At 40.6% G+C, this 27458-nt stretch overlaps 1 protein-coding gene across 4 annotated transcripts in view; it reads left to right on the forward strand.

Moving 5' to 3' along the window:
* PELI1 (pellino E3 ubiquitin protein ligase 1) overlaps positions 1 to 27458 on the forward strand; it is a 152651-nt gene that overhangs the window by 123096 nt on the left and 2097 nt on the right. For 3 of the 4 annotated variants that reach the window (XM_074949578.1, XM_074949575.1, XM_074949577.1), the window contains exons 2-6: positions 14376 to 14520; positions 15507 to 15636; positions 18475 to 18576; positions 26079 to 26276; positions 26384 to 26572. In XM_074949578.1, the coding sequence (XP_074805679.1) occupies positions 14450 to 14520; positions 15507 to 15636; positions 18475 to 18576; positions 26079 to 26276; positions 26384 to 26572 (690 nt within the window). In that variant the 5' untranslated portion in view covers positions 14376 to 14449. Of the gene's footprint in view, positions 1 to 1648; positions 1802 to 14375; positions 14521 to 15506; positions 15637 to 18474; positions 18577 to 26078; positions 26277 to 26383; positions 26573 to 27458 lie in introns of those variants that run through there. The other variant, XM_074949576.1, reaches the window with a different exon arrangement.

Raw genomic sequence — 27458 nt, forward strand, 5'->3', positions numbered from 1 at the left:
CAATTCTTTAATGTACATGAAATTACATCAATATAAAGGTGTGTTTAAGCTGTGCCATTATAAGGTAGCTTTATACCATATGGCAGCATCCACACGAGAGGCAGTCCTGATGCTATTTTGGTTTTTTTTAAATAAATCCCACAAAAACATTGTATAAAACTTTTGAGGATAATCATGAACCTGTGAGACCAGTTGAAAATGGGATTGGATTTTTCCCCCATGTCTCCTCATGCCAGAGGTAGACTGATTTATAACCATCAGTGAAAGATTATATTTATTTGACCAGGGAAGAAAGTTGGACTGTTTCCCCAAATAGATAAGAGATGTTGGGCCAAAGTCTGAACTCTTACTGTGGTGCAAATCTGGTCTAACTGATTGGGTCTGAATCTCGCCCCAACTTTGCACCCTGTCTAGTCATTTACACGTGGGCAAAGAGACGGCCAAGTGAGCATTGAATGGTAGAGGCTACCAATGTCTTACACCCACTTTGCACTTACTTTGCTCAAACGTTAATAATCACTTGAGATGTAAGACAGTAAAGAATCAAGTCCATTGATTCAACAGGATTTGCTTCAGATTTACTAGAGTAAGGGTATGTCTGCACTGCAAAGTTGTCGACAAAACTTTTGTCTTTCATGGGTACTCCCTCCTCCTTCCCCCCACCCCCCAATGAAAGACCAAAGTTTTGCTGACGGAAGTGGCAGTGTGAGCGCTCCTGCCGACAAAGCTAACGCTGCTCGCGGGGCTGGAAGTATTTTGTTGGCAAAAGTACTGACAGAGCTTTTACACATGCTGACTTTTAGGTAAAAGCTGGGTGGTGTAGACAAACCCCAGAGAAGAGATCAGAACCTGGCCTCGTGTGTGCTATGGGAGTGAGCCCGTAAGAAGCAGCTGGCCAGCAGTGTCTGATGTCTGAAAGTGGATATACACAAGTGGCATCTGTAGATGTGTTTAGAGCAGGTAAAGATCCAAATGTATCTGGTTTAAAATAGGATTGGCAATGCCTAAGGGCTCGTCTGCACTGCAAAATTAGGTCAATTTAACTACACTGCTGAGGGCTATGAAAAGTTTCAGGCCCTGTGTGATGTAATTAAGACGGCCTAAGCCCAGAGTAGACACTGCTAGATAGACAAAGATTTCTTCCGACGGCCTAGCTATCGCCTAACTACTGTAGCATCTGAACCATAGTGTCACAGCTGCAGTGATTCTGGTGTAGGTGTACCCTGAGGAGTTTCTATTGTTGCTATCTTAGTAGGTACTATATTAGGGAATTGTTTTTGATGTGGGAGGTGAGGAAAGCTAGTTTGGTTAAGTGCTAATTTAAAAAACAAGATCAAACCGTATAGTCTGTATCAATACAGTTATGTAAGTAAGACTGACCAGAAATAGGACAGTCTCTGAGATGCCAATCCAGAAGAATTGCTAGGGATCAGGCTTGTAGAATACAGTTTTTAAACACACCTTCTGCTTCCTTTTCTTCCTTTTGGGGCCACCAATTAATGTGAAGAGCGGTAAGTGGGATGTGAGCTCTGATTTCAGCCAATGGTGTGTCGGCAGTGGAGTGTTTTCCTAGATTGCGTAACTCTTCTGAGCCAGCCCCCGGTTCAGTCAGCATGCATTACCAAGTGCTGAAGTAAACGAACACACAGCAGAGGCAGTCAGAGCCTGCGAGTTGCTGCGGTTTGAAGGATACTCTTGAACTCTGTGGATTTCATCTTTATTTTAAAAAGACTGGCTTTTTTCACCCCCTTGCTCCCCTTTGTATAGCGTGTGGAAATACAGGAAGAATAAAGAGGTACTGGTAAGTGCCTGGATGTAGTAGTGCCTTTTTGTTTTAATATCATGTTTCTCTGTCTTGTTGGATTTAGTAGGCGTTTTTTTTATTTTTTTTAAACAAGATTAACGAATAAGTGAGTTTCCTTCTGTAAGTAGCTGTAGAATAATTCAAAGCATTTTGTCTAACGTTTTTTGTTCGAATTGATGAGGGAATCTGAGATAATAGGCACTGTGGTGTTTTTTGGCTCCTCTCCCTCCCAAAATAAGGAGAGGCTTTCAAAGTGTAGATTATACACTGCGTGTCTTGTCCTTTGAAAATAGCTTAAGATGATTTTGGGGCATCTTGATCTACAATTTAGGAATGAGACGTGATTGAAGCATTTGGTGTTGTCAGAACAAATGACTATAAACAGCAGTCTCTTACCAAAGTCTGAATATTTAGCTGCTTTATCCTGTGCATTGGTCTAACCAACAGTTTAATATTAAAGGTGCTATGAATATGCCTTATTGGTATTAGAACATCTGTTGTCTAAAAAATCTTATATGTTGCCATGTTGTTAATTAATAGTCAGAAAGCTTGTCAAGAATCAAAGCTTTCTGGTCCAAATCTGCAGAACAAACTTTCAGAGGTGGTTTTGTAGTGGGGCAGGGTCTGTCTTTCTCCATCTGTTTTAGCTAAAGGTGCATTATATGGTAGATCCCCCTCCCCGCAATGTGCTCAATCACAAAAACATGGGAAATCTCCATCCTGTATGCAAATGATTTGATAAATGGTCTTTAAAAAATAAAAGCATATAAATCTGTATTTTTGGCAAGTGTTTTAATAAACATGGCCAAAACTCTTGTGTACTAGAAGAGAGGCTTCGATCAATGACATAAAAACTGAAGAATTTTTTCAGGTGATATACTTTAGTTTCTGGGGTGCTTTTCTCTTGCCTCAACACGGAAGACTCAATGAAGGCTATAAAGGGCACTATCCTGCGTAGTATGCAGCTCTTCCTGGTCTCTGCCTCTTGAAGAACCAGTCCCTAACTGTCAGTGTTAAATGGAAAAGCTCTACTTTTAAGCTAATAGCTTTCTGCCTAGGGTAAGGATATGTTAATGTCTTTACAAGCATGCCACCTGATATGTTGTCATTTACTGCTTGTTGGTTTTTTTATTTAAAACATTTACATGGAATCATATTTATGTAGCACTTTCATAGTTGTAAGTCTGAGTAACTGGTGCAAAGGAGAGATCTTCCAATTTTTTTTGAAATTGGATGAACTAGACTACATTACAAGTGCAACCAAGGGCTGATTCAGAAAGCTGCGAGTTGAGAACCTGATCCCATGCTCTTTACCTTCACAAGTCATTCATGAGTAATGTTTACTCCTGTGAGTAGTTCAGCTGAATAAGGTTTGCAGTATTTGGTTGCAGAAAAAGCTCCATAGCCAACTTGTGGGCTTTGTGCAAAGGTTACATGGTTTATGTCATTATTTTATCTCGAGACTTAGGCCATGTCTACACTAGCAAGCTTATAGTGGCACAGCTCTTCTACTGACATAGCACTTGTCCACACCGGTGCTTCTGTCAGTGTAACTTATGTTGCTTAGGGGGCTGTTTGTGTCACTCAGGGGTGTGAAAAAAGTTATACCAGCAAAAGTGGTATTGTAGACATGGTCTTATTTAATGGGCATGGGAGGGGAGAGGTAAACTGCATGTTAACGTACCACCTTGCAAGTGGCAAAGACTTCTCCTAATTAATGAGGTTATATGGCAATATCAAAGTTGCAGCTTTAAAATAGCCATCCTGTGCTAAAAGGTAACGTTCTCAGCTTCCCACACAGTGTCTCTGAATTACATCACTTCTCTGTGGGAGGACATCGTGGTTTCCTCAGAGGAGGATCAGCTGTTACTTTTCATAACAGAAAAATATGCTGAATTTTTTAAAAATATTGCAGGGACTATTATGTAACTTTTTTTTCCCCCTTGAGTATAGTGTTAACATAGTTGATCAGATTCTGATCTCGGTGTAAATGCAGAGTAATGCTGATATGACTGTGAGTGGGATCTGACCCAGTGTGCTTAACCATCCTTTGAAGAGGAAGGTGCAGAATTTTTTTAAACTAGTATGTAATTCACATCTGCTAAAATGTTTGCCTTGTTCATCAGACAAAAATGTTTTGTTCTGTATGCTGTGGTCCCTGAAGTCTCAAAGGGAATGTCTGCACTGCAATAAAACAACCTGCAGCCCCAACGGGGAAGGGTCTCAGAGCCCTAATGTCTACACAGCAATTTTTAACCCTACAGCCTGGGCCCGGCAAGTCCAAGTCATCTAACTCAGGCGGTGGGTCTCTTAGTGCAGTGTAGACGTACCCAAAGACACTGATGCATCTTCAGATGCATTTATACAAATGGAACAAATTGTGGGGCTACAGCAGAGATTTGTCAACTCTATGGAAATTAATGTTTAAACTGGAGAAAGTCAGATGTTCTGATCAAGACCAAGGCAATAAGTTTACTCTTCTGTGTAAAGTTACTTGTCTTTGTGTTTGCAGGTTTGGAGCCTTTGTTTGTGGTTTGACCATTTGTACCATAGTTTCAAGGCTAACAATCTATTAATAAATCTGTTTTACCGAAGATATTTTAGGTTTGCTACTCTAATAAATGAGATTGTAGTAAAGAGTCTCAGGGCACAGAAAAGGACATATCTTGCTAATATCATATGTTATGCTTCGTGGCCTGTGTAGAAAGGACTACACGCTAAGTTTGGCCTTGTGATTTTTTTATTAGGTTACTAATATTAAAATGTTTGAAAATAAAACTGAAATCCCTCCTGTGTGTACAATGGATGATTAAGCCTTTTTAGGGCCTCGAGGGGAAGTACAGACTTTGAGAAAGGGGATTAACTATTTGAAGGAAAAAAACTATCATTGACCTTAAGGTGTACACCGAACTGCGGAGCTATTTTAGGCATTAAAAAGAAAATCAACATTTCCACAGAGAGAAGAATGAAATATTCTTCCTTTTAGAACAGTAAAATCATGCTACCAATGATGTCACCCCCATCTTTACTCCCTAATTGCCCAGTACAAAGGGGTGTGAGTTAAGGACAGTATCAGCCTCAAGTGTAAAGCAGAATATAACTTTAAAGCCAAATGCAATACAAAACCCACAGAAACTAAAATTCAGCGTGTATATGGGAATGCGTTTTTCATTTGGAGGAAACGAGAAAAGCATTGAAAATAAACTGTAGGCCTAATAAATGCATACATCAGAGGATAATATTTGTTATGTACTTTTTGAGCACCATAATTACTTAAGTAAAGACAGTGATGATATCAGTTTAAGCTTTCTGGAAAAAGATTTGAGCAGGAAATATATAATGTATTTAAGCTTAATATACGCTATTGCTTTTATACTATCCCGGATGGGCATTGTGCTTCACACACTTTGTCGCTGCCTCAAAAAACTTTGTAGTCGAGGGGCCTGATTCTTCTGTCACTTACACCAGTGTAGATCAGGAGTTAACACTATTGACTTTCATGATCAGGTTCGTGATATAAAGCAAACTATCATCTTCATGAAGCAAAGCATCAGATGAAAAGATAAGTCTGTCAAAAACTGGAATTCATTTTTTTAAATGAATGCATGGTATCCTAGATGGCATTGTGCCTTCTACAATAAATATAGTCTGACAGTCTCAGTAGCATGATCTAGTCTTTTCATGTGTGTATAATAGGAAGTTATACTACACACACCTCCCTTCTCTCCAAACCACTCATTGGATCCGGCAAATAGACTGATGGGCTTTTCTCGTCAATCAGGAAGGCAGGTAGTCTGTGGGAAATTAAATTTTTCATCTCACTAGACCTGCTTACCACTTTCTCTGCCTCTCTTCCTCCTAGACTTCACATTAAAAATGTCTTTTTGCTGAAAAAAGGCCAATGGTAGCATAGGAAAAAAAACACATTGGAATCTTAATCGAGGTACATGGGCAGGAGAGAAACAGCCAGTTGCTTTTAAATCCAGAAAACAGGACTGCTGCATCAGTGATTAGGGATGACATGAGAGCAAACACTATATTGGACTCCTTCATAAGAATTACTGGGAAAATGTGGAGTCCTGATCCTACAAATTTTGGGACTTTCCATGAATTTAAAGTTAAGCACGTGTGTAAGTGTTTTGTTTGCAAAATTGGGGCCTAATTGTGGGGTTTTTAGTCATGTAATCACATCACTTAACATGGAATTCCCTTTATTATAAGACCCTTTGTATTTTGGGACAGAGTAATTTTGCTTACTAAAGTGTAGTATATTAACTTTGATTTATTTTACATTAGTGAAACTTCATTGATTTCAGTGTAATTGTCACCATTGTGACAGAATAGAATCAGACTGGTAAGTGTATAATTCACCAGTTAAATTTCAATTTAACTGGGTTTGGTGCTTGTAAATCAACCAGGATACCTAAACTGATTGACTGTCCTGTTGTCCTGCTCTAAATGAATGAGAGGAATGGGATATGTAAGAGCTGAATGGTTTCAAGATACAGAATTAACATTATACAAAAAGAAAAGGAGGACTTGTGGCACCTTAGAGACTAACAAATTTATTTGAGCATAAGCTTTCATGAGCCACAGCCATTGAGCTGTAGCTCATGAAAGCTTATGCTCAAATAAATTTGTTAGTCTCTAAGGTGCCACAAATCCTCCTTTTTCTTTTTGCGGATACAGACTAACACGGCTGCTACTCTGAAACCTGACAGGATACAGAATTTATTGGGCTTGTCAATTGCAAGGTCTGTGGTGCCTTTTCATCTTTAGTGAGTAGAAATAAAGATTTAGAGCTTGTAGAACACGAAGAGGAAAATACTGCAAAGCTGAGTGACATCAGTTAAAACTTTCTGCTTTTGCTTCTGAATCAGCATATTTTTATTTTTAAGAGAGACCTCTATCAATGAATATATTGTGTGTGGTGGTTTTTGTAATCGCAGCATTTTAGAAAAGGCTAGTCTGGCATGAACTACAGTTGCTAACAGCCCATAATGCTAGCTCTGTGTTTAGAAAATGATGGTAATTTACTACAAAGAGACTTTTATTCTAGTATTTTTAGCTCACAGCAGAGTATTTAATGAATCTCTACTTAGACTCATTGAACTCGCCATCCCCCCCCCACATGTTAACTGTTACGATGCTGACAGTTTAATTTGCATTTTGTAAAGCTGAGTTTTGAGTTAGCAGTTCAGTAGACTTCATTAATTAACTCCTCAAGGTGCTGTGCACCAATCAGTTCTCCCTCTGGTGTCAGAATAAACCAAAAAATCCCAGGTAGGATCTATAGACTTAATAGCAGCCACAGGAAAGACTAATGTATACATGGTCCCATTTGATTAGAAAATACTGCGATAATCATGTGGCTGAGAACCGGACATCGAAGTACAACTGGTAGAAAAACCTCAACACCTGATTGTGCTTTTTCCCCAACAAACCTGAATTTTCAAATAAAAGCTTTGTCAAATTTGGCAAACTTCAGCCAGGTCCCCTTCAAAGCATGAAAGCATTTGTTCTATCACTTACATTACAGCCAAATTCTGCTCTCAGAATAAATGTAGTCAGTGAAGTTGTTGTAGGTTTCCATTGGTGTTTGCTTCTTGCATGTATGTTGCTTGCTCCCACAACATATGGTTTGATACAAGTGTGTTGGTCCTTTATGTGGTTTGAAGTATTCCTAAGTGCCTGTATTGTCTAATTAACAGAAGAGATGTGGAAATAACCTTTTCCCCCCCATCCCTTAGCCTAAGTATACCCAAAAATTTATGGGGACAAAGTGGGTGAGGTAAGATTTTTATCAGACTAACTTCTGAACACCAACAGAAGTTCTCTCTCTCCAAGAGAAGTTGGTCTAATAAAAGCTACCTTGTCTCTAATATCCTGGGACCAATACATCTACAACAACATTGCATATTAAAATCCGACTCTCTCTCTGCCCGTCACAGCAAGAGACAAACATTTCCATGATTGAGATGAAGATGTAAAGAAGGGGAGGGGTAGAGAACTCTTAGGAAAGTTGCTTTCTTTTCTAGACTGCATTTAAAAATATTCTGTTTTTGAGTTTGATCTGTTTGACAGCTTTGTGGACATGAAGTCCTCAATCTTTCCACAAAATGCATACACTCTGGACAGCAACAGTGAAAACTACCCAACCCTCCTGGCTCTTCCCTGCTCTGGAGGAACCAGTTCTAAGGGTGAAAGTATCCTCCATTCACCATGACTGTTCAGTAGTTAGGTTTCTCTGCTGAGACTGCCAATAAGGATGCAAATTAGTGTCCATTATGATGGTATCTTTTGTGGTAGTAACAGCTGTCCTTTAGGAGCTGACTGAGATCACCAGTTCATTACATGTAAATCACCAAACAGCCATAGAATAATGGTTTTCAGACACTGCGAGCCTTGCTAATACTTATGCATGAGTCACTTTGCTTACATGAATAATCACATAGAGTTTAATAGAACTACTCACATGCATAGGAGTATGCAAGATTTGGCCCCTTTGCTATATCTGAAGCAATGATCTTGAGGTGAAGACCTGTTCCCAGTGCTCTGAGTTGTCAAGTCGTCTTCCCTTCTGAACTTCCAAAAATGTAAATGGACAAGGCTTTTGTTTTTGGAGTAAAAATTGTATTTGTTTGAGATCAAAGTTCTGCAATTGAGGAAGGAGTACGGCTGATGAGGAGGACACTAAGAATTTTAAACTCGATGTTTGTACAATATCTAACACAATGGGGTTGAACCAGCCGTTAGGTACTACTGCGTTTATAAATTGTTAGCTTTCATGTAAATCCTTCAACTGGTAGATTGGCTGGGCTAGTGGGTTCTGTCCCCTAAGACAGTGGCTCTCAACCTTTTCAGTCTACTGTACCCCCCCTTCCTCTTGCCTACCCCTAAATTTCACCTAACTTTAAAACATCTTGCTAACAAAATCGGACATAAAAATACAAGTGTCACAGCACACTATTACTGAAAAATTGCTTTCTTTTGCCCTATAATTGGAATATAAATATTGTACTTACATTTCACTGTATAGTATATAGAGCAGTATAAACAAGTCGTGTGAAATTTTAGTTTGTACTGACTTTGCTAGTTCTTTCTATGTAAGCTGTTGTAAAACTAGGCAAATATTTAGATCAGTTGATGTACCCCTTGGAAAACCTCTGCATATTCCCAGTGGTACATGTATCCTGGTTGAGAACCACTGGCCTAAGAGCTGTGTATGGCATGTCTGACAATGCTTGCTTTCTTTTCAAAGGAGGAAACAATAGACTTTGAGAAGGGTGTTCAGCTAGGAAAGCTTCATAACATTCTCTCTCCAGTCTGATTAGTTGTTGGGAGTCTGAGAGGCTAGATCACCTCACAAGAACCTTTACAAGCTTAGAAAATAAATTGCTTTCAGTTCCTTATTGAACTGTTCTAGATGGTAAAACTGAAGAAAGTTTCCTTGACGTGGAAAAATTACTGACAAGGTTCTAGGGGCAGGAGATCTGATAACTACTGAGTTTTCAGCTGCTTGTGCTGAAGATCTTGACTACCACTGTGCCAAGATAATTGATCTTTTAGATGTGAGATTTCAAGGAGACTGCTGAATTGTATTTCTATAATCTTACATTAACCTTGTTTGACTCTTAAAGACTTTCTTGTCTTATGAAAGATTAAAAAGGCACATTATGCTGATCATTGAAATACAGGGAATTGAGAAAGAAAAGGCTTATTTAAATAAATCCAGTCTATTCTGCCAGATGAGGAGGGTTTCCTACAGTAAATCCTTAAGTACTTTGTTCAGTTCTAAATGATTGATGCAAATATGCCTCCACCACTTTCCTAGAAGACCCTATAATATAATATTGAGTGTAATTTTCAATTTTGTGAAATTCCAGTAAGACTACTTAGAAATTTCATTGGAAGACTTTTTATTTAAACTTGATTAAGGTTCTTGCAGTTCTTGGTGAGGAGTCCACAAAAGGTCTGGGTAAAGGATTCTTTTAAAAAGTCATAAATGATTTTAAGAAAACACGATTGTCTATAACACTAAAAACAAAGACAAACCTGACAAAGGCTTTGTCTGTATTTTTCAGCCATTGGTGCAAACCCCCAGTGTAGAAATGACTTGCACTAGTGTGAATCGTGCTAGAGGACAGTAAGGGCTTAAACCAGTACGGCTGAAATTCCATTGTAGAGCATGCCCAGGTTTCATTGCAAACAGGGTGGGGAGGGGACATATTCAGAGCTGACATAAATGGTGTATCATTTCAAAAAATTGGGAGTAATTACATGTCAAGGGGATAGTGTCACAAGAAATGCAACAAGGGCAGTGAGAAGGTACATGAGGAGGCTGAAGGCCTCCCTCTTGGATTCCTTAGCATGTGTTACACCTGCTTACTCTGACTTACCCATGTGTAACATATGTCAACATGTATGCCACCTCTGAATTCCTCACTGAGGGCCTGAGTTTTGTAGGTACTTGAGTTTGGAGTTGTTGGTGTTTAGTACTTCTGAAAATCAGGCCTTCCATGTGCAATTGACAAAATCTTATACGCTTGAATTTAGCATAAGAAGCTGGAGAATTTTAGTTCACAAACGTTCATGCAAATTACTGCCTTCCTCTGGCAGTGGAGGAACAATTGTTCCCATGATCACAATAATTGGTTTTGTAATTCTTGAATTTTCTCCTAGGGGAATAAGATCTTAATGTGGTTGTATCCCCCCAAAATGAGTTTGGTTTGGATTCCTCTTAGCTTAACAAAAATTAATTAGGGTGTGTTTTAGATTTAGGTGTGAACAAAATCTTTTTGTACTGTGGTTTCCAAGTTAAAAGATAACTCTCTTTAGCAGTCTGAAGTGGTGCATCAAAAGAGGCTGTTGTCCTGGCTGAATTGGTGTTTAACATGAAACGTGATCCACTGTTTTGGTCAATGGTAAGAGTCTCTATGGTCTCTGTTCTGTAGTCGTCTTCTCCAGAATGAGGTTGCTTGGCCATCTGTTTATGTAATTCTTTAAAGAGGTTTATTCTCCTCTGAACGTGCATGTGTAATTCCCATTACAGCTAGTGAGAGGCAGAGGGTCAGAACCTGACTTTGGGGCTGGCAGCTGCATTTTTCCAGGGCCCTCCACAGAACAAATTATTACCTGAAAAATAGCAAGGGGAGATCATTCCAGACCTTTTCACACCAAAATCAAAACTGCTATCTCTCAGATCTTTTCCTATATCCTCTTGTCCTGCCAGCATGAGGCAGCTTTAAGTATACTACTCAGTACTCTTACAAGTAAGCAAGGCACAGAACCATTCAAATCTTACTTACCACACCATTTTATTTACCGGTCTAGTAGTATTCCCTAATGGACAGTACTGCAGATTCCATGGCAGTTAAATGACTGAGCAGCAAATGTCAAGATTTTAATGATATCCAATGTACATTTCAGAAGAGGAAAAAGCAAAGTGCTGACTATGAAATATGATGGCTAAGGCAAAAGTGGCAGTATGCAGAGAAGACTGAACTTTGATCTCTTCCGCAGCCTCTGTTCTTCCTATCTGCATTTTATAAATGGGTTAGTCATTAAAGAGAGGACTAGAAATATAGGGGTGTCGTTTTTGACATTTAAAGGCGATGAATAGTTGCTTGTAACATGCTTTTGCCCAGACCAACATGGAGGTAAATCCATTTTATATTGAGCAATGCTTCAGTGTACTTGCATGGAGAAACACTAGAGAAAGCAAAACAGGAAATGCTGTTGCAGTTATGGCTAATAAAGATGGTGACAGGCTGTTGCAGGCCCATGTGCTTCAAGACACCCAATACAGGCCCAAACCTACAGGCTCTCTGTGCCTAGGCTGTATCTTGCTAATGAGCTCCATCACAGGGGAAGATGTGGCCCCAAGAAGTCCTTGGTAGTTTGTCTCCAGCAGAACTGCGCTGCCAGGGTGTAAGGGCAATCCCACTGGGGAGCAGAGCTGGTGTGTAGGCACAAAGAACGAGGAGTACTTTCTTTTTGCTGATACAGACTAACACGGCTACCACTCTGAAACCTGTGCAGGCACAGTGTCTCCATGGTGTTGGCTCTTGAATTCCTGGACTCAGTTCACCGTGGGCGGTGTGGGGGGCTGGTGATGGGACCTGTTGATGTGATGTTTATGTAAATATTCTTCGGTGAGTAAGGGGTTCAGGACTGAGCCCTAAACTTGTAGGTTATTTTAAAAAAAAAAAACTTCCCTTTTTAATCTTCTGAGATAATAACAATTAAACACTCCCCACGTGCCTGCCTGTACTAACTTTGATCATCAAACCAGCAGGCAGATTTTCTTTCTGGATTGTGACTTCATTGCATGTGAATTCCTAAGGAGTCATGGCCAATAGTCTCAAACCTAAGTGCTTAAAATTAGCTCCTAAATCCATGCTTAGGCTCCTAAATAAAAATGCCCTGATTTTCAAAAGGTGCTGAGCACCTATAGCTCCTGTTGAAGCTAATGAGAGCTGCTGGTGGTGCAAATTACTTAAGCACTTAAGTTTGAAATGTTTTGCCCTAAATTCTTTGGTCTCCCATAATTGGACGATTGACTCGTTCGGTATGTTACTAGATATGACCTTGTGTTACTGGGCTGTGTGCAGACAAAAATCAAGTAATTGAAAACATTAAGGTAAGGTTTTAAATTCATTATCTGTATATATGGGAAAATGGACTGACTTTAATTTGACTCCTCACCCCCACCCCCAGAATAAATAAATACTGGATAATCTCTCAATCCCAACTGTGAGAATTACCTGTAACATAATTTATGACACATACCAACAGGTGACTTGTGGGACTAGGTTAATTGGGCTTAATATCAAGGGCATCTAAATATTTGCCAGTAAACTGTGAAAGACACTCAAAGCTTTATTTAGTTAGGGCCCAATCCTGCATTGCTGAGCATCTCCTGATAAGTGCTGAACACCTGACTCCCATTCAGGGTTCATGGTATTTTGCAAGAGAGACTAAACGGCTACTGTGAGTGTGTTCAAACAAGTCTTTAATTTAGCTGGCTTTGTCGCTACTATGTACGTTAGTTCTACTTTGGGTCATTTTTTCACCCTGTGTTTCAGATTAAATATTGTCATATAAATTTTTTGTCTTCCTTTGTAGTTTTTCAAGTGAAAGATTTAAGGTCTCACCTGGGTCTAGTGGTTGGAACATGGGACCGTGAACCAGAACACCTGGGTTCTATACCAGGCTCTGCTGCTGACTTGCTGAATGGCTTTGTGCAAGCCACTGTGCCAGAGTTTCCCCATCTGTTAAATGCAGATAACGGTTCCCTGTCTCAGGCATGTGAGGATTGATTTAGGGTTTGTAAGGAGCTTTTAAACATGTGAAGTTCTGTGCAAGTACCAAGGCTCCCATGTGCTACAGTAATACAAATAATCATTTATTTTATTGATTATTAACCGTAAGTTGTGTTGTTGGGATGGGAAGATGATAAAGGTTGTTACCTGCACAAACACCTACATCAAGTGCGTGAGTTGAGCTATCATCGATTAGTGGATTGAGTTTAGCATGTGGAACTCTTGACTTCAGATCCTTCTTCTGTTACTCACTCTCTGTGGGGCAAGTCACTTAACCTGTCTATTTTCTTAGAAGTATGAGACCTGTACTACTGGAAATTATTCTCATTAACAGATGTGGGGGAATAATTCAGGGCTTTTTCTGCAAATAGCAGGCTGTTCACTGTGTCTGCATTCATATCCCCTGTGTGTTCTGTCCAGAAGTAGCTCTAGTGAATAAGTTTACTGGAAGGGAAATTTCCAAAAAACAACCAATTTTAAGGTAATTTTAGAGAATCCGTGGTAAAACAGTTGTGAAATTTTAATCATGGGTATTTACACTAAAAGTCAGGTTCTAAGAATTAAACTCATCCAGTCTGGAGACAGAAGCAATACCATGTGACCTCTGTGTCCAGTCAAAACTCACTGTAGTATCAAATACTTGCACTTAACTGCTCACAGTCAACAGCGCAAGAATTATTATTCAGCAAATAATTTTGAATCACAAATATATTTGATAAAACCTATGTGCTCATGGACAATTAATGATCAGAAAATATATTCATTCTAGTCTTCTTACTAGGCAACCTCCCGTCTTGAGGGTCTACCCTAAAGCATCACCAAGCATATCTAGTGCAGTTCTTCATCACTTATGTTAAATAATCAGGAAGGGTAAATGAAAACTCTATTGCAGATCCATTCTGCCATGGCAACATTAGACCCTATTGCCACACTTAAATTAGCCTCTTAAAAGGCTATATTTTGGTGATTCCAGGAGTTACTTGAAGGCAGACTAACTGGAATTGTGTGCACTCTTTTATATACATGGCAGAAGCAGTTATTCAAGACCAACTGAAATATGGGAAAACGGTGTATATGAAATGATTCCACTACTGCAGCAGGTCCAGCAGACCAAAAGATAGACATGTGGAACAGTATATGGTTATGCTGGATGTGCAGGCTCACTTAAGCCATTGTGTATAGCTGATTTGCAGACAGTACCTAATTTCTTTGACATCTTGCTAATTTGTTTTACCTTTATTTTACAGGAAATAATGAAAAAAGTCTGCCAAGGCTCTTGATCAGAGAACTGGAATTTGAGAAGAAGTCACTAACTAAGCTCATGTTTTCTCCTGATCAAGAAAATCATCCATCTAAAACACCAGTAAAATATGGTGAACTGATTGTATTAGGGTAAGTGTCTTGTTTAGAAATGAGAGTGCATAGCAGTGAGGTCAAATGTTAGATTACTGCAGTGCCTCTGCAATGAAAAGTGAGCCAATCACATGAGGCTTTGATAGGGCTTTGAACTGTTGTGTGGAAGACCTGGGTTTGATTTCCAGCTCCGTTCTCTTGCTTTCCAGGCCAGGCAAGCTATGTGGTATTAAACACCCAGCATACTAATGATCCCAGTCTGTGGCTGGAAAGACAGGATCTTTGATAACATAGAAGGAAATCCTCCTTTTTAAAGTCTTGTCTAGACTAGGATAAACAAGGTTTTATTAAAAGCACGCTAGCTAATGTATTTTAGAATCCTAGTGCAGACTAGGCAAATTGATCAGCTAATGTGTTATAGTACAATGTGATCTGTGGGGGCTGCTCCTGTCTACAGTAGGGTGTTAAAACATGTTAACAAACACACTTTATAAAAACATCTTTTCTCCTAGTCTAAGTAAGCCCTAATTAGAGGAAAGGGGTGTTTGTTGTTTATCTGAGATCTTCTCTGGAAAAAATAGTCCTTTTGCAGTAAGTGTTACTCATAGGAGTCGTCCTTCTGTTATACAAGCAAATTATTGACGATAATGCTACTTGTAACAATAAATCTTACACGTTTACCAGCTTAGGGCCTGCTCCTGCTCCCTTTGACGTTGGTGTGAGCAGGATTGGGCCCTAAACGTGCACACATGGTTTTCTCCATCTGTTTTTTTCTGACTGCACCATTTAATTCTGTACACCCAGAGAGATGTCTGTATACCATATTCATCTATTCTCAGGCTTATAGTCCTGTGCAGCTGTCTAGCGGCTTCTTTTTTCATAATACATTAATTACCACAAAGATTGTTTACAGTGAAACTTGGTTTTTAGATTACAACACAATACTTGTTTAGCAGTCGGTCCAAATTAATTTAAAAACCCTTATTTCTTCATATATTTTATCTGCATAATGGTTTTTTTCACAGGTATAATGGCTCTCTGCCAAATGGAGATCGAGGAAGAAGGAAAAGTAGGTTTGCTTTATTTAAAAGACCCAAGGCAAATGGGGTGAAACCCAGCACCGTGCATATTGCCTGCACTCCTCAAGCAGCAAAGGTAAGTTTGACAGCTTGTTAGTTGTAGGCCAGAGTCTGCTCTCTGACACCAGTGTAAATCTACTGAGCTCAGTGTAATTACCCAGATGTAAAACTGGAGTTGGAAGCATCAGGCTCTGTGTGGGAAATGGTTGGGAGGTGTCTTTCCCGTTGGTACCTTTCACTTTCTGAAAAAGAAACCATTTAACACAAACAAATCCAGTGCCCAGTCCTCACCACATAACACAAATAACTACTAAGAGTTAAGCTGGTCATATTGTTTGGTTTTCCTCCAGGACATGTTACCAAGGTGTACTTCAGATTTCCTGTTTTCTCAGTCTGTGTAACTAGAGATAGGTCTGTGCTTCATCTGGAGCTGTGCACTCCGAGTACACCTGCTACTCAGTCCACTGGTGGTGGTGGTCAGCCACAGATGGGGCAAGGGGTGAAAGGAGCTGTTTCACAAAAAGTGTTGCAAGGGGCTTAAAATCAAGTGTAAGATTCTCCCTAGGAGGAAGAGCGGGGAAGGTTTTAAACCCAGGAAGGAGCACTGATGAAGCTTAAAGCGTAAAAGGTGATAACTACTGTGTCTGGGCTCCATGCACACTTGCACTGGAACCAATCCTGCCAGATGCGGAATATTTTCAGCGAGCTGCCGAGTGCCCACTGCTCCCACTGAAATCTATGGGAACTGAAGATGCTTAGCAGCCTGGCAGGAGGTATTCGGCACGTTTCAGATTCAGGCCTATGACTAAACACAGTGGAGCCAATGTGGTCCCACTCTCATGTGTAAGGGCTATAGGATCTGACTCTGTTAGTATCTCTAAATGCTCTGACAATGGGGAGTACCAGTTTATACACCTTTAGCTCAGGGAATTACATAAAATAGCTGGGTGCTTTTTTAATCTGGGAGAAGTATAGAAGAGGGGTTTGGTTCTGATGCTGTAATCCAGTTGATGTGCTCACAGCTCCTATTGAGTTCACTATTTCTCCAGCCTCACAAGTACTTCATTCACAAGCAGACTATGAAGACCTACTTGTTCAGTTATCGACAACTAGCCATTGTTTTGCAAGTCAAAAATGGCACAAACCTCCAAAACCTCCACAGCCCTGGCTGACAAACTGAAAGTTTAATGTATTTTGCTAGATATCTTGCATCCTGTGTTGAGTAAATTTCCATTTCCTTTGCTTTGCTAGCAGCACTTACTGCTTTTTGTCCAGGTAGCTTACTAATCACCCCATGATATCACAGTGTCTAAAAGGGCTGTTAAAATAAAATCCACGCCTCCCACCCCTCCTTTGCTGTTGCAAAAGGTCAGGATGTGGAGGTTTTACAAATGCAATGCTAGTATTTTTAGCCTTTGCCATGCTTAATCATTCTTTGCATCTTTTGTATCTAGGCCAAAGTGTGTCTAACACTAGCCATGACTAATGTGTCTTGTGTCAGTGTAGTGAAGGGACCAGTTGGGTCTGTTTCTGGATCAGTCCTGCGTTATTTTATTTTTTAACTCTGGTGTCTGAACAGTGACACACCTTTAGCAAATTTGCACCTGTGAGTTTGTGCAGTCATCAAGCACAACAGAAGGCTGGCAATATTCCTAGACCTGAGCATAGAGTTTGTATCCAGCCCACCAATGAGGGCAGTGCCAAGCTGCAGCAGCCAGGGGAAGTTCTGGAGGGGTTGGGACTCAGAAGGCACTGCCCTTTCCAGAGCTCTGTAGATGTGCAGGAGGTGTGTTCACAGTGTGCCATGCTCCGTTGTGGATTGTTCCTCCAGGGCTGCTAGAAGGGAGCGGACTTGCACTTCCCAGATTGCCGTGATTGTGTCTGGAACTTGAAGGGGGGAGAGTACATGGTAAAGAGAGTCCTTTGAACCCTCACTCTCCACCCTCCATGCCCCTACACAAGAGCCTGGCAAGTCTGGCCCTTAATGTTTGTTGTAAGCTACATAGCTTATTTACTGTCTCTACAAGGTGTTGCAGAATTACTAATCTGCTGGGGCAGCACCTCCTTATGAGGAATGGGTAGCATGTACTTTCTTCCGCAGTTGGCTAACTCCACTAGATGAGGTGGAGGAGGAGGATCACTGCCCCACCACTTGTAACTGTGTTAACCGGGAGCATGCAAGGACTGCAACTGTCAGCAGCTATTGAGAGGAGGAATTAAACAGGGAAAGCTCCTTCCACACTTATGTCTGTACATATCCCTGTAAGAGGTGGCTTCAGTCTCCCCCAGAGCTCTAGATGTTGGTGTCTTGCATAGCCATGTAGTGAGGAGAGCATTTACCTAATGTCTCATATTGATTACTTCACACTTTTTTGATCATAGCTTGGATAAATCTCACCTCTTTGTTCCAAAGCTGAATAGTATTTGAAATAACTAAGTGGGTTGCAGGTGATAGTAAAACACTGAATTTTCTAGTTTGGGGGCCAAATACAACTCTCATGGACTTAGCACAGCTCACGGAATGCACACTGATGCTTACTATACTCCACTCACATTCTTTTTAGGGTGCCAGGTCTGGGAAATCTGAGTGCTGTGGTTTTTACCAAGATATCCTTGATTGCTTTTTAAAATGCAAAACCTCTAGAGTGCTAAAACCAGACCATTAAATTAAGACTCAGATGGTGTACTGTGTGAGTGTCATGTTTAAAATCAGTATCTGTCTATAGCGAAGCCACAATTTTTGTGCCTTTTTCTTGTGATCTTTTAACTTACAAAATAACACGAGCATTGACTTGTCAGTCTAACTACTATAAGTCTACTTGGGTTGTTCCTCTTTGTCAATTGACTAGTGTTTGTTTTCATTTGTGATGCTCAAATATTCTTTATTTTTAATATATATTTTAATTTTCTATAGGCAATAAGCAACAAGGACCAACATAGCATATCGTATACCTTGTCTCGGGCCCAGACGGTGGTGGTTGAATATACACATGACAGCAACACTGATATGTTTCAGGTATGTAAAGCATGTGCAGTATATATTTTTCTTACCATTATAAGAAAATGGCACAAGACGTGCTCTCGCTCAAATTTTTTTCGGTGTTTGAAGGTAAAACGTGTTTGTGACTAATCCACCAGGACAAGGAGCAGCAAGGTTCTACTCTTCCTTCTGCCACAGACATCCTTTGTGGCTGTGGCCAGTCACTTCACTCATCTGTCTTCTGTAAGATGGAGAGTAAGGGATAACTGTCTCACAGGGGGAGCTTGAAGCTAAGATCTTGCTTTCAAAGTGCTTTGAGAATCAGCCACTAGTAGGTGCAGTGGAAATGCAAGTGTGACTAGTTGGACCAATAACTATTTTGTGCTATGAAAAAACAGCACAAACTTTTTCAAGAAAGTCTAGTAATATTTGAGTGAATTCTGTACTGTGAAATGTTGGCATATAGGGCCCACTTCTGATACACCATTGTAAATCCGAAGTCATTCCATTGCCTTCAGTGGAGTCTGCGTATTCAAACAGAATTGGGCCCACAGCATACTTTTAATATCTCTTACAGCTTTTCTCAAAAGGAAAGGGTTTTGTTTTTAAAAATGAGGGTTTGTTCCTTCTCCTCTCCAGTGATTGAATCCTGTGTTGAAGTTAAACTAATTTGCCATGACTGAGCTACCAAAAAAGGGTTGTTTTTTTTTTAACATAAGAACATTCATACTGGGTCAGACCAAAGGTCCATCCAGCCCAGTATCCTATCTTCCGACAGTGGCCAATGCCAGGTGTGCCAGAGGGAATGAACAGAACAGGCAATCATCAAGTGATCCATCCCCTCTTGTCCATTCCCAACTTCTAGCAAACACAGGTGAGGGACACCATCCTGGCCCATCCTGGCTAATAGCTATTGATGGATCTATCCTCCATGAACTTTATCTAGTTCTTTTTCGAACGCTGTTTTTGTCTTGGCCTTCACAACATCCTCTGGCAAAGAGTTCCACAGGTTGACTGTGCGTTGTGTGAAAAAGTACTTCCTTTTGTTTGTTTTAAATCTGCTGCCTATTAATTTCATTTGGCCGCTGGTTCTTGTGTTAGGAGGAGGAGTAAATAACATTTCCTTATTTACTTTCTCCACACCAGTCATGACTTCATAGACCTCTATCATATTCCCTTATGTTCTCTTTTCCAAGCTGAAAAGTCCCAATCTTATTAATCTCTCCTCAAATGGCAGCTGTTCCATAACCCTAATAATTTTTGTTGACCTTTTCTGAACCTTTTCCAAGTCCAGTATATCTTTTTTTGAGATAGGGCGATGACATCTGTGTGCAATATTCAAGATGTGGGCATACCATGGATTTATATAAAGGCAACATGGTATTTTCTGTCTTATCATCTATCCCTTTCTTAATGATTCCCAACACAGAATCATAGAAATGTAAGGCTGGAAGGGACCTCAAGAGGTCATCTAGTCCATCCCTTTGTGCTGAGGCAGGACCAAGAATACCTGACTGGTGTTTATCTAACCTGTTCTTAAACTTCCAGTGACGGGGATTCTGCAACCTTCCTACTCTATTCCAGTGTTAACTATCTTTATAGTTAGGCTAGACATTAGGGAAAAAACTTCCTAACTTTCCCTTGCTGCTGCAGATTAAGCACATTACTTCTCGTCCTACCTTCAGTGCACATGAAGAACTGATCCCCATCCTCTTTATAACGGCTCTTAATATGTTTGAAGACTATTCTCAGCTCCCCCTCCATTTGTCTTTCCTCAGGCTAAACATGCCTGGTTTTTTAACCTTTCCTCACAGGTCATGTTTTCTAAATCCTTCATAATTTTTGTTGCTCTCCTGTGGACTCTTTCTAGTTAGTTCACATCTTAGTGTGGTTCCCAAAACTGGACATAGTACTCCAGCTGAGGTCTGACCAGTGCTGAGTAGAGAGGAACAATTACCTTCAGTGTCTTAGATATAGCATTCCTGTTAATACCTCCTAGAATATTAGGCTTTTTTGTAACTGCATCACATTGTTGATTTATATTCCATTTCTGATCCACTATAACCCCCAGATCCTTTTCTGCAGTATTACTGCCTAGCCAGTTATTCCTCATTTTGGTTTTGTGCATTTGATTATTTTCCTTCCGAACTGTAGTTCATTGCACTTGTTGGTTGAATTTCATCTTGATGATTTCAGATCAGTTCTCCAAGGGCATTTTGAATTCTAATCCTGGCTTGCAATCCCTTCCAGTGTGGTGCTGTCCACAGATTTTATAAGCATACTCCACTCCATTATCCAAATCATTAGTGAAAATATTGACTGGTGCGGGACCGCACTAGATACATCCTCCCAGTTTGATAGTGAACCACTGATAAATACTGAGTGATTTTTTTTTTCTCCTTTCCCCAACTAGGTACCTTTATAGTAACTCTTCACCTAGACCAGTGCTTCTGAAGCTGTCTGATGTGGGGGACCGGCAATTTTTTTTTCCCAGTGTGCATGGACCACCACTTGAGTAGCACTGATCTAGACCACATTTCCTTTGTTTGCTTATGAGATTGTCATTTGGGACTATAAAAAGCCTTACTAAAATCAAGGTACATCATGTCTACACCTCCCCCCTCCACAGGCTGGTAACCCTGTCAGAGAAGGAGATGAGGTCAATTTGGCATGACTTATCACCCTATGATCCTCTGGATGCTTGAAAATTGATTGTCATTTGTTTCAGTATCTTTCTGGTATTGAAGTTAGTCTGATTGGTCTGTAATTCCACAGGTCATCTAAAGAGGGGGAACAAATAAGCTATCTTTGTAAAAATGTTCTTCAGGCAGGCTTCTTTAAAATCACCTGTGGCAGTCCATTGGACTGATGGGTTATCCTGCCTAGAAAGCAGAGTACATGCAATAGAAGAAATATATTGACTCTCCACATCCCCTACAGCAAACCCCTCCATCCCCCACCAAAAATTATCCCGAGTGCCTAGTCTCCTTTCTCTCGCTTTTGTAGTAGTGTAATCCACTATACCATGAAAATTGGGAGAGAGCTGTCGTCTGTCAATTCCATAAATGGGTATGGAATTGGAGAGCTCAGGCAGCAAGTTGTCGAATTCAGTAGCATCCTAGTCATTTGGATCTGGCTATCTGAACGTCCTGGATGCAATAGGGTAAAAACTTCCCTTTAAACTCTTCAAGCATTGTAACAAACCCAACTGACAGGGCAGTCAGTTTCATGCAATCCCACCATACTCAGGTGTGTTGAATAGGTCTGCACTGAAGACCTAATTCAGCCAATTGTTTGCAACCAGAAGAGGGGGAACTACCTTGTCAGCACATGCACTGAAGGTAGATTCTCTTCCCCCCCACCCCTCACCCCAAATGTTGTTCTGTTATGGCAGGGATTTCATTGTAAACGCAAGCTTCTTGTACCTTGTCTCTCCTAACAAGAAGGACCCTGCTTTCCAATGCCCCATCAGAACTGGAGGGCGAACTCACATGTTCCAGGTGTTCTTTCTAATCTGTATTTCCAATAGGTCCTAAACCTGGCGTCAAGAATTGGAACATGTGGTGGGTTCATGCAGCCATTAGGGGCTCAATCATTCCCCTCCCACCATGATTAAAGGGATCACTTTCCCACTATTTTGACATTGCAGCTGCTGATCTGGGGCTGACTTAGATATTGGGACTCACCTTTCTGATGCGACTGCCCCCAGGGGGAAGTTCTGTCACATCTGACTTCACTACAGTTTTTTATTCTATTGGCTGCTTTCTGCCTCCTGAATAAACCAAATTTTAGAGGTCGTCAAGGAACCATCTCCTGCACCTTACGTACTCCAGAAGGGACAATCTCAAACAAAAACAAAAATCTCACACTGGAAGGGGAAAAAATCCCAAGAAATGTACCTGAAGATCATGCAGAAAACCCAAAATAATGATGAAGAAAAAGCTGACAGCCATCCAACAGAGGAACAAAAGTGAAAACAGCTACAACAACTCCAGAGAACCCAAGACAGCAGGTCCCACCATGTGGATGCTACACAGCCCCTCAGCATCCTCAACCTATCAGACTCTACCTAATTGAAACTAAAGTATCATACTCTAAAGGACTAAATTCTGCCCCAACACAGAACGTGATGCCACACTAACATGTGGAGAACTAGAAGAATTTTTCCGCTGACTCTGCCTCAAGGAATTCTTTCACAGTGAAGATGACGCCACCCACAACTATCACATCCCCCACCGAATAAGATAAGAAAAAGAAATAATCTGACTGGATGTCCCACAGCGGAGGAAACTACACACTAAATCATTAGATTGGTTGCTTCAGGAAAAGATACTCTGAAATCCTCAACAAATATTGCAGTTCACCCAATCTTTCTACTACTGAGAAGATAGTAATACAGTATCTGAAATCCAGCCACCAGAAAGTGATCAAACCTGCAACCAAAGGGGATGCCATCATAGTCTTCAATCATGGCCAACAGACAACTCTAACACCACTTATTATAAAGAACTCTAAGATGCCACACCACAATTCATACAGGAATTTAAAATTACCATCAAATCCTTCCCCAAATAACTCCAAAAAAAAACTCTCCAACTTCATCCCTCACAAACCACCCCAGATTCTACATGCTTCCCAGGCAGACCCATCATATCTCGCCATAGAACTCTTACTGTAGAAATATCAGGACTCATAGAAACAGCCTTAAACCACACCACACACACAACCAACTTCCTCCAAGACGGTACAGACTTCCTCCAGTAACTCCATGACATTAACGACCCCCCAGAACACACACTCTCTGCCATGTGGATGTCACCTCCCTGTACACCAACATCCCTCACCATGATTGCATTGCTGCCTGCCTCAAATGCCTAGAAGATAATGTACAATGCTCAAAAATCCACCCTAAACACATTGCCAAACTCATCCTTTTCATTCTCACCTACAACAACTTCACATTTAACAACAAACATGTTGTCCAAACCAGGGGAGCAGCCATGAATTCTAGGATGACTCCCCAGCATGCCAGCCTCTTCATGGACCACCTCAAAGAAGAATTTCTGGAATAATATGCCATGAAACTAATGATATACCTGAGATACACTGATGTGTTCATCTTCTGGACAGATAACCTAAATGCCCTCAAAATTTCCCATCACCCATTGCGACACGGGCCCATTTGTGATTCACTACTGTGTCAGCAATTCTTATCCGGCCTGACGTACTCACTACACCTCCCACACTAGTGTCATAATATTCATTTAAAAGGCGATGTAATATATTTGAAATTTAACAACACATTGGTCATTAATGTCATTGTGAAATGGAGTACAACCTCAGTTATGAACACCAGAGTTACAAACTGACCAGTCAATCACACATCTCATTTGGAACCAGAAGTACACAAACAGGCAGCAGCAGACACACACAAAGCAAATACAGTACAGTATTGTTAAACATAAACTATAAAATTATTTTTCTTCTGCATAGTAAAGTTTCAAAGCTGTATTAAGTCCAATGTTCAGTTGTAAACTTTTGAAAAAACAACCATAACGTTTTGTTTCCAGTTACGAACAACCTCCATTCCCGAGGTGCTCAAACTCTGAGGTTCTACTGTGTATGTATTAACACTATATAAGAAATTATGGGTACTCACTGATATTCAGCTTTACAGTTTGTGCCCAAACAAAGGGGTAACAGGTCTCTCCCAGACAGGAGGCAATGTCACAGCTATATACCTGTCTCCTATGTAAATTAAATATGGTGGAATCAAAACAGTGGAAGCCCCATTTACGTACAGGAGAATCGGAAGTGCATAGGAAGGGGAAAACAGCATGAGGTCATCCTGTCTCTTGAACTTTGGAAGATATAAGCAAGACAGAAGTCATGTCTGGTATCTATCACTAGACAGACGCAAGGGGCCAGGCTCTTGTAAGCTGAGAAAGATGGTTCCTTCAACCAACAAGTTGAAATACCTGGAAATAGACTATAGGTGAGAAACCTGCTTAGGTAAAGAGATTTTATGAAGGAAGACAAGGGAAACGAGCCCCTTGTGTTTCTGTGGATGGTCCTGATTGATAGAAAGTCAGCCACCTGAAGTGTGACACCCGTCCATCAGTCTCTTTCTAGAACACTCCCACAGTAGCATCAACTTTCTGGACTCCATGATCAGCTTCAACAATGGAACCCCACATATGACTATATACAAGAAATCCCTGGATCACCACACTTACCTTCATGGATCCTGCAACCATTCGAGACATGTTAAGAAATCGATCTACAGCCAGGCACACAATATACAGGACTTGCTCCAGACAAAGTCTGGGATACACACCTAAACATACTTGCAACCTTCACTTAACAAGGGCACTCCACTGGAGAAGTAGATTGCATCATGGAAAGGGTCACCCAAATACCCTGGGAGAACCTGCTTCAGTACAAGGAGGGGAACCCACTGACCACATAGAATCATATAACTGGAAGGGACCTCAAGAGATCATCTGATCCAGGCCCCTGCACTCAAGGCAGGACTAAGTATTACCCCTAGTTTCCCCTAAAGCCCCACACTAGAATCCATATGGGGTATCATCAAACAGTTATAACCCATATTTGATGGGGACCACATCCTAATGAAATCTTTCCCAAACCCTGCTTCTGGCCTTCAAACAGTCCAACTTTCTCTTGCTCATCCAGTAGCTAGCTCCCCACCAGTCGGGACACACCAACTCAAAGTGACAACAGATGCAAAACCATCAGACATATCTCCACTGCTACAATGATTAATATCACCCACAATACACCTGTCTGGCACATATAAAACCCATGAATCTTATCACAACTTGTGGTGTACCTCGACTATTCTGTGCATGAAATCAATTGCTACGCTCTCAAATGAACTCCAACAGAAAAATAAGACAAAAATACCATATCACCTGTGCGCAAACACTTTTCATAAAGCAGTCACTTCATACCTGACCTCTCAATCTTCATCCTCAAAGGAAACCTGCACACCTTCAAAAGGCAAGCCTGGGAACTTAAATGCATAACTCTGCTAGATGCTAAAGTCCATGGACTCTGAGACACTGCTTTACAACAATTTGTAACACACCCCACTGCCTGCCAACTCTTAATTGCCTCCTACTTTTTAAGAGGTCTCCTACAGCACGTGTGAACCTGTTATGCTTAACAATCTGCCCCAACTTGTATTTGGGTTAGCCACTTCTGTTACCTTCCCTAAACTTGAAGATGAGCTCTGTGAAGCTCGAAATCTTGTAGTCTGCACCAACAGAAGCTGATCCAATAAAAGATATATTACTTTACTTACACTGGTCCCATTTTCTGAGACAGTATGGCTACAGCAATGCTACAATCAAATTAGAGGTGGAATAACTTACCAGTTCAGAGGGGGTTAGTCTCAGGTTGTAAAATGTCTTTAGTCTGAAAGGTCATGGTTTATTCTTGACCACTTTAAAATGTTTAAGTTTAAATATTTTGTACTGTAGCTTCTAAGTCATGTGTGTTTTTTCTCTCCCCAGATTGGCCGGTCAACAGAAAGCCCTATAGACTTCGTAGTGACAGATACTGTTCCTGGAAGTCAGAGTAATTCAGATACACAGTCCGTACAGAGCACTATATCAAGGTTTGCTTGCAGAATCATATGTGAACGGAACCCTCCTTTTACAGCAAGAATATACGCTGCGGGATTTGACTCATCGAAAAACATCTTTCTTGGGGTAAAGAGACACTTTCTCTTCCCAGCTCAGTGCAGGCTTATATTTAAACTAGTTTATACCTCAGAATTACAGATGAATGGAAGTTCTGTCATTGTCATTCCTCATAGGAAAAAGCTGCCAAGTGGAAGACATCCGATGGACAGATGGATGGGTTAACCACAAATGGAGTTCTTGTTATGCATCCGCGCAATGGATTTACTGAAGACTCCAAACCAGGGGTATGGAGGGAGATATCTGTGTGTGGAAATGTGTTCAGCCTCCGTGAAACCAGATCAGCTCAGCAGAGGGGAAAAATGGTAAGTGTAGTGAATAACATTTTATGCTGCATATTTGATACAGATACATTGTTTAAGGCTGTACCTAGGGCTACATAAGGGCCAGAGTGTGTGTTTGACTTAAACAGTATAGGGCCTTACTCTGTATTTAGTCACATTAATTTTAGCGGCTGCTCATGGAGTAAGATGCTACTCAACCCGAGTAAGACCGGCAGAATCTGGCCCTAAATCATTCATTTATTGTATGTCTACACTGCTGTGCTAAATTTAGTGGCCCAGTCTAACATGTTGGTCTGTGAGCAGTGGAAGCTTTGCTACATCATGATGTGGGCTTTTTAAAAGTGTTTTGAATTATTTCCTAACCCTCCCTTTTCACTTGCATCTTTACTCACATTTTTTTCATTTTGTGTGGGAGGGGAACTCCCACAGTTCTTTGGATGTTTCAGAGTTAATGTAATGTAAACCTTGCTCTAGAAAGATTCATGAGATATAAAACCAGACTTGTCTTGATATGACTTTTTTTTTTTCCTGAGTAAAAATTTTTTTAAATCAGATGTTTTACTTGTTTTAAGTTGTGGTGCATTTGTTTAGGAAAGATGGTGTGCTGATTGTGTGTGTGTTTGTTTGCATACACTACTACTAACTTAAAACTAATGTTGCTTGCTCCCATGGCAAACTATTGCTCTTTCTTTAATCGACTTAGCTGGATGCATGATCAGGAAGGAGCTCATGATGATTAGGCATGTGGGTGCTTTTGGTGGCTTCAGTTTTAGGGTCCCGAACTTGAGACATAGTTAAAGGTGCCTGATTTTCAAATAATTCTGAGCACCTACCCTCTAAATATCAAGCTCTTTCAGGTATCTCAGATTGAGCACCCAAAATCACTGCTAGTTGAAACTCTTGGCCG

This window comes from Natator depressus, chromosome 3 (genome assembly GCF_965152275.1).
Source record: "Natator depressus isolate rNatDep1 chromosome 3, rNatDep2.hap1, whole genome shotgun sequence".
NCBI lineage: Eukaryota > Metazoa > Chordata > Testudines > Cheloniidae > Natator > Natator depressus.